At 55.9% G+C, this 12464-nt stretch overlaps 1 protein-coding gene across 1 annotated transcript; it reads left to right on the forward strand.

Moving 5' to 3' along the window:
- The first annotated feature begins 5773 nt into the window (after positions 1-5773).
- ASGR1 (asialoglycoprotein receptor 1) lies at positions 5774-8085 on the forward strand. Its single transcript, XM_012929706.2, has 8 exons — positions 5774-5875; positions 6640-6756; positions 6856-6951; positions 7041-7112; positions 7211-7297; positions 7422-7573; positions 7683-7789; positions 7865-8085. The coding sequence occupies exons 1-8, from the start codon at positions 5806-5808 to the stop codon at positions 8019-8021; spliced, it is 858 nt and encodes a 285-aa protein (XP_012785160.2). The 5' UTR covers positions 5774-5805; the 3' UTR covers positions 8022-8085.
- Positions 8086-12464: the final 4379 nt, after the last annotated feature.

The following is a 12464-nucleotide window of genomic DNA, read 5'->3' on the forward strand; positions in this document are numbered from 1 at the left end:
TCCTGTTTTAATTATTTGAGAGACAGAGTGGAAGAGAGAACAATTCGGAGAACTCCCATCTGCCAGTTTACTTCCTGAGTATCCACGGTAGCTGCTGGGCCAGGCCCAAGTCAGAGATCAAGAATTCAAGTTGGGCCTCCTATGTGGGTGTCTGGAATCCAACTGTTTCAGCCACTGCCCACCTGCTGCTGCCTCCCAGGGTCTACACTGGCAAGAAGCTGGAACTGTAGCTAGAACTGGGGCTGCAATACCCCTTTTCCAATATGGGACCTGGGGGTTGTGAGAGCTAGGCCAAGCGCCCCCCCCTGTGAATTAGTTTTGAACATATGTTTTCCCAAGTTATATAATTTTTTTTATTTGAAAGGCAGAGTTACCAAGAAGAGAGACAGAGATCTATCTGCCAATTTACTCCCCAAATGATCATGATGGCCAGAAGTGGGGACATGCCGAAGCCAGGAACTGGGCATTTTCTCTGGGTCTCACACATGGACGGTAGGGGCCATTTCTTGTTGCTTTCCAGGCACATTAGTAGGGAGCTGAATAGAAAATGGAGCAGCAGGGACTTGAACTGGTACCTATATGGGATGTGCTGGGATTTTTTTGTTTTGTTTAGACTTATTGGGAAGGCAGATCAGATTTATGGAGAGAAGAGAGAAAGATCGTTTGTCTGCTTGTTCACTCCCACACAGGGTCCCAAGGCATTGGACCGTTCTCTGCTGCTTTCTTAGGCCATAAGCAGAGAGCTAGGTGGGAAGTGGAGTAGTTGGGACACAAACCAGTACCGTTATGGGATCCCGGTGCTTGCCCTTAGCTGCTGAGCCGTTGCACCGGGCCCACAGAATGGGCTGGTTTCAAAGGTGTAGGCTTAGCTTATTATGTCACAGTGTGACCTCATGTGTATTTAAATTTCTCTATTTTTAAAATTTATCTGAGAGGCAGAGAGAGGGAGAGCTCCCATCTGCTGGTCCCCAAATGCCTGTGACAGCCAGGGATGGGCCCAATTGAAGCTAGGAGTCTAGAACTCCATCTAGGTTTCCCTTGTGGGTGGCAGGGACCAAAGGACGTGAGCCATCACCATAGCAGGACACCAGGATTGGGAGCAGGCTCAGGACTTGAACCCAGGCACCTGGGTATGGGGTGCAGGCTTGTCTGGCAGTGTTAGCCACCATGCCCCAAGCCACCCCCAGTACCTATTCACTCATCTGTTCCATGTGTGTTGTGTCCAGATGTCAAGTGGGCTTTCATGCATGATTCGGACACCTACGAAGATGATGGGTGAGGGACTGTGACTTTTTTTTAAAGAGTTATTTTTTTTGTTTTGATTGGAAAGGCAGATACACAGAGAGAAGGTGATACGGAGAGAAAGATCTTCTGTCTGCTGGTTCATTCCCCAAGTGGTCACAATGGCTGGAGCTGAGCTGATCCAAAGCAAGGAGCCAGAAGCTTCTTCCAGGGTCTCCCACATGGGTGCAGGGTCCCAAGGCTTTGGGCTGTCCTCAACTGCTTTCCCAGGTCACAAGCAGGGAGTTGGATGGGAAGTAGAGCAATTAGGACACAACTAGCGCCCATATGGGATCCCGATGCTTGCAAGGTGAGGATTTAAGCACTGAGAAATTGCACTGGACCCAGACTGTGACTTCTGAGCTGGGCCACATGGAGACTGTGCTCCTGGGATGCACACTCTGGGGGAAGTCAGCAGCCAGGTCATGTGACTGCTGCAGAAACCCCAGGGAGGGCCGGATGCCGCAACCCTGAGATGGGTCAATGGCCAGTCCCAAGTCCCTGGGTCACATGGCTGGGCAACCTGGGCAGTGGCCTTCACAGTCTGTGTCTGAGAGCCTTGTGTTTCCTACTGTGTCTCCATGGCACCCTCGAGAGATACCGCGAGTCAGAGATGATTCATGAGGCTGCACCCACTTCCCTGGCCCTCAGGAATGGAGTGAGGGTTCTGGCATCTGATGCTGGCAGTTTTTGGGTTTCAGGGCAGCCATTTTACAGGTCATCAACACACATGGATGGCTGTCAGGATCCATGGTAGAACTCTGTCTCTCAAATAAATGAATATATCTTAATTTTAAAAGAAAACGAAATGTAAAGAAAATAAAAAAACAATTCTACATGAGGCAGATTTTCGATACCCATATCAGAGTGTAGGTTTGAGCTGCAACTGCTCCACTTCCAAACCAGCTCCCTGCTAATGAACTTGGGAAAGCACTGGAGGATGGCGAAAGTGCTTGGGTTCTTGCACCCACATAGGAGACCCAGAAGAAGCTCTTGGTCCTTGGATTTGGACCAGCCCAACTCTAGCTATGGTGGCCATTTGGGGAGTGAACCAGTGGATGGAAGATCTCTCTTTCTGTCCCTCCTTTGTCACTCTGCCTTTTAAACAAATAAATGAATTTTCAAAAGAAGTAGCAGCAGTCCCTTCTACCGCATGCCATATTTACAGTCCAGGAACCCAGGACCCTGATGACTGATTTGTCTGGTGATGCTGTTCTTGTTTTTTTTAAGACTTATATTTATTTTTATTACAAGGTCAGATATACAGAAAGGAGGAGAGATACAGAGGAAGATATTCTGTCTGATGGTTCACTCCCCAAGTGACCACAACAGCCGGTGCTGCCCCAGTCCAAAGCCAGGAGCCAGAAATTTCCTCCAGGTCTCCCACATAGGTGCAGGGTCCCAAGGCTTTGGGTCATCCTCGACTGCCTTCTCAGGCCACAAGCAGGGAGCTGGATGGGAAGTGGAGCTGCCGGGATTAGAACCAGCACCCATATGGAATCCTGGCACGTTCAAGGAGAGGATTTCAGCGGCTAGGCCACTGTGCCAGGCCCATTGTGATGATTGTATGTGCATACACATGAAGCCAGCCACACATGGTGATACGTATCACAACCATGGTTGACCCACCTTAGGAAGATTGCCCAACTGAGCCCAATCTAACCAAGCAGTCCTCTTCACAGCTCAGAGGACATTGGAGCTGGAGTGTGGGCAAGCTGCAACACAGCTGCTGACTCTGGTGGCGAATGTGGGCAGTCAGTGCAGGCAGAGTGACCCCTGGCAGGTGGGCAGCTGGGAAAGGAGCCCTGCAGGGTGCAGCAGTGGGGTCCTGGAGCCCAGCAGCACTCAGCATGAGGCTTGGAGGGGAGGTTCTGCTTTCCAGGCCCTCGGACAGGAGTGTGGGCCTGCCAACACCTTGACCGTACTTTTCAGAGACCCTGACCGGTGGGGACTTCTGCCTGGCCTGGGTGCCCTGCAGGTGCGGGTTGATGGACAGGGGTTGCTGTAAGCTGCTTAGTGTGCGGACCGTAACTCAACAGCCGCAAGTGACTATGAGACTTTACCCCTGGAGGTCTGGCACAATTCAAAGTAGGGACATACATACATGCATGCATATTTAAAGATTTGTTTATTTTTATTTAAAAGATGGAGTTACAGAGAGCAGTAAGGAGGGACAGAAAGAGATTTTCAACTTGCCAGTTCACACCCCAAATGGTCACAATGGCTTGAGTTGAGCAGTTCTGATACCGGGAGCTTCTTCTGGGTCTCCCACACAGATGCAGGATCCCAAAGCTTTGGGCCATCCGCTAGTGTTTTCCCAGGTCACAAGCTGGCAACTGGATGGGAAGTGGAGCAGCCGGGACACAAACTGGCACCCATGTGAGATGCCAGCCCTATAGGAGGAGGCTAAACCTGCTAAAGCCAGGACACCAGCCCCTCCAGAAATACGGAAAATGCGGCAGTGTCTTCCACATGTATATCCGTGAACACTGACACAGTTTTCAGCTGTTTTCTCAGTGCTACTGCTGGCCTGCTGCAGCGGACTGGCCTGTGGCTTTGTCACTGTCTGACAGCAATCGCATCATCTCAGACTCCTATCCTGTGGCTGCTGGCTCGGGTAACTCAAGGGGTGTTCTGTAGCACGCTGCTTGCTCCCCACTAGGTGAGCTTGGGGCATGGCGAGCGCGGAGCGAGAGTGGGAGCTGGACGTCAAACTACCTTGCTCCATTATGTAAGCTGAAGCCGTGAGGCTGTGCCTTTGGCCGCTCTGCCAGCTGAATTTGGCCAGTGTATGCTGCTTCCAGGCTAAGCAGGCAGGTACCATCACACCCTTGCAGGCACCATGTCACTAAAATGGGAAGTGGCCAGAGCTGTTTGCCCCCAACAACCTGGGTTATGAGTAATAATCTCTATGAGCACAGGATGGTCCCTGCTCAGGAGGATGGTGGGCTGCAGGCACGGGAGGGCAGCAGGGCGGTCACTCATGTGGCTCTCATAGGCAAGGCCAGTTTCTGCTCCTGAAATAACCACTAAGCCATGTGGGCACGGCCACCTGGGCATCTGGACAGCAAGGCTTGGTGCGCGAATCAGCATAACTGGAGCTGCAGCAGAGGAACCATGCTTTGCGCCTTTTTTTTTTTTAAAGATTTATTTATTTTTATCGCAAAGTCAGATATACTGATAGGAGGGGAGACAGAGAGGAAGATCTTCCATCCACTGGTTCACTCCCCAAGTGGCCGCAATAGCTGGAGCTGAGCTGATCCGAAGCCAGGAGCCAGGAGCTTCTTCTAGGTCTCCCATGTGGGTGCAGGCCTCAAGGCTTTGGGCTGTTCTCCACTGCTTTCTCAGGCTACAAGCAGAGAGCTGGATGGGAAGCGGGGATGCCGGGATTAAAACCAGTGTCCATATGGGATCCCGGTGTGTGCAAGGCGAGGACTTTAGCTGCTAGGCCACCGTGCTGGGCCCTGCTTGAACCCAGGGCCCAGGCATGGTCACAGGGCTGGAGGTTAGGTTGGCTCAGGGCCAGTTCTTGGAGCCCTGAACACGCGCTTACCTTTGAGAACCTCAGCTTTGTTATCTGCTCCGGGGCTGAGAGGAGTGAGTGTATAGAAAGTCCCCTGGTGGTGGTGTGAGGAGGGGGACCCAGCAGGAGTCATGCTGTGGCTGGTTGGTGCTGGTCCCACCCCTAGCTCCTTCAGGCCTCCGCGACACTGTGTCGCTGGGAGGACTTGACCTTTCATCCACAGGAGTCCAGGGCCTGTGGCTCCCATGCCAGGGTCACCGGCCAGGATTGGGCAAGAGCAGACAGCTGCTCTCCACGATCCCAGCAATTCTGGGAAATCCAGAGGCAGGAAGTGGAAGGCAGAGGAGGGACAGGGGTATGAAACGCCTCCCCCCTCTCCGGTGCCCCACTGAGCCTGGATCCTTCTCCCCGTGGTGCAGGGAGGAGTAGGGTGAAGAGTTTATGTATGGGGGTAGGGGTGCGGGTCAGTTAGGAACTCCCTGTTGCTGTGGGGGGACAGCAGAGACCACACACCCCAACTCCTGCTGCCTCCCACCCCCAACCAAGTCCCAAATCCATCACCACCTTTGTTTACCGTCCAAAGTCCCAGGCACTGCGGATGCTGGGCCCCTGCGTGTCGGGACACACAGGCACACCACGGGGTTCACCCCCTTCCTCCTGGCGTCCAGGGCTGTCCTCTCGCCCCGGGCTGCAGCCTGGGATCTGCACGCCACGGAGGCACCCAGGAATCAGAGTGCCAGACCTTCAGCAAGCCAAACGGAAGATAAGTCGGGGTGCCAGCTGACGGTAGGGGGTGGGACTGTGTGTGTGTGTAGTGAGGGGCATCAGAGGATGGGTTTGGGGGGTGGTGGGTCAGCCCTGGGAGTGGGTGGCAGAGAGGCACCACTGCTGGGATTTGACAAGGAACCCTACCCCCACACCAACCCCAACCCCCACTCCAGCTGCTGCCCTAGACCCGCTCAGCCCCGGCTGCAGCCTTCGTCCAGCGCGCCAACCCTATCATGACGAAGGAGTATCAAGACCTCCAGCATCTGGACAATGAGGAGGGCGACCCGCGCCAGCTTAGGAAAGGTGTGTGTGTGTGTGTGTGTGTGTGTGTGTGTGTGTGTGTGTGTGATGGGCCGGGGGGAGGACAACCAGTACCCCATGAGTGGGACGTGTGGAGGGACTGAGGGCTGTCCCTGATATTGGTAGGGGTGAAGACCTCCTGCATCAAAAACAGGGACCCCCGGGACCTCATCCCCCCGTTGCTTTCTCTTGTCAGCAGTGACTGTGCGGTTCTTACCCAGCTAGGGTGTGTATGGGGAGGGAAGATGATGTGCGATTTGCTTTGCCTTGGGAAGCAGCTGCAGGGGAGGAAACGGGAGAGGACGCCCTCCACACTCTTGCTCGCAGGAGACAGGAGCTAAGGGAGTCCTTGTGGCAGCAACTCTGTCCCTGCGCGCAGCACAGAACAAGTGGAATTCACGGAGAGCTAAAGAAACCGCCTTCCCTTCCTGACCTGCAGGGGGCGATAGCAACCCCGTTTCCAGGCAGCGGCGAAACCTATCGACCGCAATGACGCCGCGTAGTCACTAGGTGGCAGCAGACGCCCAGGGTCCCCGCAGGGTTCGCGAAGGTCACGGGCTCCGGCAGCTCCCAGCGCTGCTATCCCCGCATGGCCCGTCGACCCCCGCAGCTGCTCCCGGTTCCTCTGGCTAGCCCGCCGCCCAGATTTCCTTATCTATACGTCGCCCCCAGTCTCTCAGCAGGCTTAGCTTGGCCTCCCAGAGCTGTGTAAGGCTCGTCCGCCGGCCCCCAAGTCCCTGAGCTCCTGGCGTCCCCTCTGCTTGCAGGGCCGCCTGCTCCCCTTCCCCTGCTGCGGCGTCTCTGCTCCGGACCCCGCCTCCTCCTCCTCTCCCTGGGTCTCAGCCTCCTGCTGCTGGTGGTGATCTGCGTGATCGGATCTCAGAGTGGGTGCCCCCCACCCCGGGGTTAGGGCAGGGAAGGGGGTCGTGAGCGGGGCGCAGTCCCCTCATGTGGTTCTGTGGGTGCCCCTTCCTCCTGCCCAGACTCCCAGCTGCAGGAGGAGCTGCGGGCCCTGCGGGAGACCTTCAGCAACTTCACAGCCAGCACCGGGGCCGAGGTCACGGCCCTGAGTACCAAGGGTGAGGGATGGGAACGGGGTGAGGGTGGGGCTCGGACGCTGGGGGAGGGCGGGTCCGCAGGAGGACCCTGAGCCAGCCTCTGCCCCCAGGAGACAGTGTGGGTAAAAAGATGAAGTCACTGGAATCCGAGCTGGAGAAGCTGCAGCAGGACCTGCACGAAGGTCAGAGGGGCAGAGAGAGAGAGAGAGAGAGAGAGAGAGAGGGGCCAGGCCATCTGTGGTTGGTCAGCACCCCCTGACCCCGTTCTCCTGCCCGCCAGATCACTCCAATCTGCTACTGCACGTGAAGCAGTTTGTGTCCGACCTGCGCAGCCTCAGCTGTCAGATGGCCACGCTGCAGGGCAACGGTGAGCAGCCTGCTCCAGATGCCCACCTGGCCATGCCGCTCTCCCCTTCCCAAGCCCCTCGGCGGCTTCACCCCACCTCCCACCCCACCTGACCCGGCCTCTATCGCCCCTGCAACCTTCCCAGGCTCCCAGCACAGCTGCTGCCCCGTGAACTGGGTGGAGTACGAGGGCGGCTGCTACTGGTTCTCGCGCACCGGGAAGCCGTGGCCAGAGGCGGACAGGTACTGCCGGCTGGAGAACGCGCACCTGGTCGTGGTCACCTCGCGCGCAGAGCAGGTGGGCGCCCCTTCCCCTTCCTCCCCTCCACCCCGGGAGAGGCAGGTAGGTGGACAGCAGAGGTCATCGCTCTTTCCCGCTCCCCCCTCATCCCAACTCGGCCCCCCAGAAATTCATCGAGCACCACATTGGCTTCCTGAACACTTGGATGGGCCTGTCCGACCCAGAAGGATCCTGGAAGTGGGTGGACGGCTCCAGCTACGAGCTGGGGTACAAGTGAGTGTGAGGCCTTAGCGGAGAGGATGGGTGGTGGCTCTCGGAGCCCTTCCACACTGGCTCCCGGTCCTCCAGGAACTGGAGGCCAGGCCAACCAGACGACTGGTCGGGGCACGGGCTCGGCGGGGGCGAGGACTGCGCGCACTTCACCAACGATGGCCGCTGGAATGACGACGTGTGCCAGCGACCCTACCGCTGGGTGTGTGAGACAGAGCTGGGCCTGCCTGGCTAGGCACCCCCTGCCCCATTAACTTGTTCCTGGGGGCTTTGACCTACTGAAGGGGCCCCTCTGCCTCCTGGGGCATCCATCTGGGATTGGAATGGGGAGGGTGATACCTGAGGGGGCAGAGGCGGCTGGGACCGGAGACCCACCTATCAATGAGACTCGTGGCTGTGGCTGTGGCATGGTCCTGCCCCAGCCGTGTTGATGGCAACTTAGGGACTGAACCGGAGGATGGAAGATCTCTGTCTCCTTGTGTAACTCTGCCTTTCAGACAAATAAAGTAAATCATGAAAAAAAAATTAAAATGAACCGAATGGGGCTCTTGGCCTGGTGGCCTGGGTCAGCTGGCTGGCTTTGTCCCGCACAGGGGTGTGGTGTGTAAAATAGACTCCAGGGACAGGGACCACCCCGGAGTGCTGTGTGCTTTGGGGTCTTTGCATGAAGTTTTCTGGTGAGCGCAAACAGCCTCCGCGGCCTCCGTGGCCACCGCAGCAAACACACCAGCAGTGGGCAGCAGAGAGAAACCCGTGCCCTGGAAGAGACAGGCCAAGGGTGGCCAGGGTGGACATGACCCACAGCCAAGGGCAGGGGTGTGGAAGAGCCCAGAGAAGGCTGCAGAGACCCCTAAGGGTCTAGAAAATTGACAGTGTTCCCCAGTCAAGCCCTGTAGAAAGGACACAGCAGAGCCTGGACAGCCTGAAGCAGTTCCCAGCAGGAGAAAACTTGAAACAGATTAATTGGGCTCCCCAGTGGGCTACACTTTGTGCTTTCCTAGGAGTCCTGGCGGCTCTGCTTCCCACCCAGCTCCCTGCTAAGGTGCCTGAGAAGGCAGTGGGCCAGGGCCCAGCACGTGGGGCCTTGCCACGCACGTGGGAGAGGCCCAGACAGAGCTACAGGCTGCTGGCTTTGTCCTGGCCCACACCTGGCTGTTGGGAACATCAGGGGAGCAGACTATCACATGGAAATATTCTTCCTCTTTCTAATTCTACCTTTCAAACAAAGAAATCATTTTTTAAAAAAGATTTATTTATTTTTATTACAAAGTCAGATATGCAGAGAGGAGGAGAGACAGAGAGGAAGATCTTCTGTCCGATGATTCATTCCCCAAGTGAGCACAATGGCCAGTGCTGTGCCGATCCGAAGCCAGGAACCAGGAACTTCTTCCAGGTCTCCCACGCGGGTGCAGGGTCCCAAAGCCTTGGGCTGTCCTCGACTGGATGGGAGCTGGATGGGAAGTGGAGCCGCTGGGATTAGAACTGGTGCCCACATGGGATCCTGGCACGTTCAAGGCGAGGACTTTAGCCGCTAGGCCACTGCGTCGGGCCCCAAACAAAGAAATCCTTAAAATCAGAGAAAAGTCCAAATCAGAAGATACAGACTTCCCTGCTGCACTCACAGCAGGTGGGTGTCACCCCGAGAGCTGCGACCACCACAGCCTGTCAGGGCCTGCAGCATTGCTGTGACAAGGTTGACACCTGCAAATTAAGCACGCGCCCCCTTCCCATTCTAGCGGGGTGCTGGTGGCGACTCCCGCTTGCGCCAGTCACAGCTGGAGGGTGAAGACACCCTGGGTCTCTACGATGATACCTGCGGCCTTCTCAGGCTGCAGGCCCAGGCAAGGCTCCTTGGAGTGGTCAGTCAACGCCACAGTTAGTACTTCCTCGGGACAGCAGTTAGTGTTGGAGAAGCGGCTCTGAGGGAGTCGGACTGTCATGCCTGGTTGGGTAGGGATGATCTGAGACGTTCGGGTCATGTTGGATGACACATCTGTGTGCTTACCCTGCCAGTCAGGGGGACTAATAAGGGACCCCGCCATGTCCCCCCACCCCCAGACAACGAGCCTCTTGGCCATCTCTCAGGGAGTTAAGCCAAAACCAACCAGGTTTTCCCCTCCCGCTGAGATCTCATCTTCCCCCCAGCTCTAGACGTGAGGCAGCAGAGCAGGGCCCTCGGACCACCGCAGACAGGAAGGTCTGTGGCAGCAGGCAAGTGCCCAACCCAGGAGAAGCTCTGGAAGGCCTGTCAGGGCAGGGCAAGACAAGCAGACCCGGGTGTCCATGGGAGACTCACACTGAGCTGGATCATCACCAGAACAGAACATGAGAAAGGCATCCTGGGCAAACGGTAGCCCGCATGGTAGTGGGGCAAGGTGTCCTTCTTAACCACGTGTGGTGAGTGATGACAGGGTCACTTTCTAGCCAGGAGATTCCGCAGCCCTGCTCCTGACTCCAGCTCCCTGCTCATGTGTACCCTAGGAAGCAGCAGCCTGGGGCTCTGTGACTCACAGGGGACGGCTGGGGGACTTTCCAGGTTCTGGCTGCAGCCTGGCTCGGCTCCAGGTGTTGCAGACATCTGGGGAGTAAGTTAGTGAATGTCTCTCTGCCTCTTTAAGAAATAAAATTGGGCCTGGCCACCTTGGCTCAGTGGCTAATTCTCCCTTGTAAGTGCTGGTATCCTGTGAGTGCCAGTTCTAGCCCCAGCTGCTCCACTTCCAATCTATCTTCCTACTTGTGGCCCGGGAAGGCAGTGGAGGACGGCCCAAAGCCTTGGGACCCTGCACCTGTGTGGGAGACCTGGAAGAAACTCCTGGCTCCTGGCTTCGGATTGGCTCAGATCTGACTGTTACAGCCATTTGGGGAGTGAACCAGCAGATGGAAAACCTTTCCCTCTGTTTCTCTCCTTTTCTCTTTAAATCTGCCTTTCCAATAAAAACCAAATATATTTTAACAATGCATACACATCCTAATCCTTGTAATCTATTCTGTCCTGCCTGAGGGAGCCCTGTGAGCACCGTGTGGATAGCGTGCTTGATGGGCGCAGCGCACCTGTCAAGAGAAGCAGCGACCACATGTGTGCACAGCATCAGACGCAGATCGGCAATCACCGGCACCTGAGGCGCGAAAGCCAGGATGGAGTCTAGAGCACAGATCTGAAGTTCAAGGATGCATGGATTTTCTTTTTTTATTATTTATTTTTAAGGCTTTATTTGTTTTTTGTTGGAAAGGCAGATATACAGAGAGGAGGAGCGTCAGAGAGGAAGATTTTCTGTCCAACGGTTCACTCCCCAAGCAGTCGCAATGGCTGGGGCTGAGCCGATCTGAAGCCAGGAGCCAGGAGCTTCTTCTGGGTCTCACCCACAGGCTCAGCATCACAAGGTCTTGGTTTATCCTCAACTGCTTTCCCAGGCCACAAGCAGGGAGCTGGCTGGGAAGCAGGGCTGCTGGGATTAGAACCGGCGCCCACATGGGATCCCGACACGCCGGGCAAGAACTTTCGCCGCTAGGCCATCACGCTGGGCCCAATGCATGGCTTTTCAAGGACATCTCTCAGACCCACTGCAGCGGCTGCTTAAGGGATGAAGGAGAGTGGGCAGGTGCACATGGGAGGAAGGGCCAGCATCAACAGGTGAGCAGAGCCTTGGCCCGAGGGCCGACTCAGACCTCAGCCCCACACCTGACGTGACCCACAGTGGGAAGAGATGAGAGACGCTTCTCTAAGACGAGGTCACCACAAGGTGTGCATTGCCACCTGCGCCCGTCTGGGGCTGATCCGGAGAACGAAGCAGGAGGGGATGTTACACAGGAGAAGGTCAGAGGCTGACATGTTTGGGGACACGTGCACTCCATATTTGTGTGTGATGTGCGGGCTGGCTCTGCTGCTGCTCCAGCTTCCTGCGAACGTGCACCCTGGGAGGCAGCAGGGGGTGGCTTAAGTGTCTGCGTCCATGCCACCTGAGTTGGGGACAGGGACTGAGTTGCTGGGCGCGGGCTTTGGCTTGGTCAGTGTCAGCTGTTGCGGACATTTTGAGGAAATGAATCAGTGGGTGGAAGATCTCTTTATCTCTCCGCCTTGTAAATAAAGTGAACAGAAAGACAATTTAAAACACCCCAGGAGGCGGCAGGTTCAGGTTTTGGGGTCAATGCCTTTCACGCGGCTGAGTTCCCAGCTCCTGCCTTTGGCCTGCTCAAGCCCAGCATCTGAGCAGCGAGTGATCCGGGCCACGTCCCACGGGCTGCTCTAACTTAAAAGAGAATAAAATCACAGTGGGGAGGACTTGTTACAGACTGCATGAGCCTTTCAGTTTATTTATTTTTATTGGAAAGGCAGATTTACAGATAGAAGGAGCAGCAGAGAAAAGGATTCTCTGACTGCTGATTCACTCCCCAAGTGGACACAACAGCCAGAGCTGAGCTGATCTGAAGCCAGGAGACAGGAGATTCTTCCGGGTCTCCCATGCGGGTGCAGGGTCCCAAGGCTTTGGGCTGTCCTCGACTCTTTTCCCGGGTCACAAGCAGGGAGCTGGATGGGAAGCCGGGCAGCTGGGATTAGAAATGGCGCCCATGTGGGATACCAGTGCGTGCAAGGTGAGGACTTTGAGCCTCTAGGCTACTGCACTGGGCCCAAAAAGAAATAAATCTTAAAAAAAAAAAAAAAGCACTAGGTTTGGATAAA

Source organism: Ochotona princeps, chromosome 17 (genome assembly GCF_030435755.1).
Source record: "Ochotona princeps isolate mOchPri1 chromosome 17, mOchPri1.hap1, whole genome shotgun sequence".
In the NCBI taxonomy this organism is placed as follows: Eukaryota; Metazoa; Chordata; class Mammalia; order Lagomorpha; family Ochotonidae; genus Ochotona; species Ochotona princeps.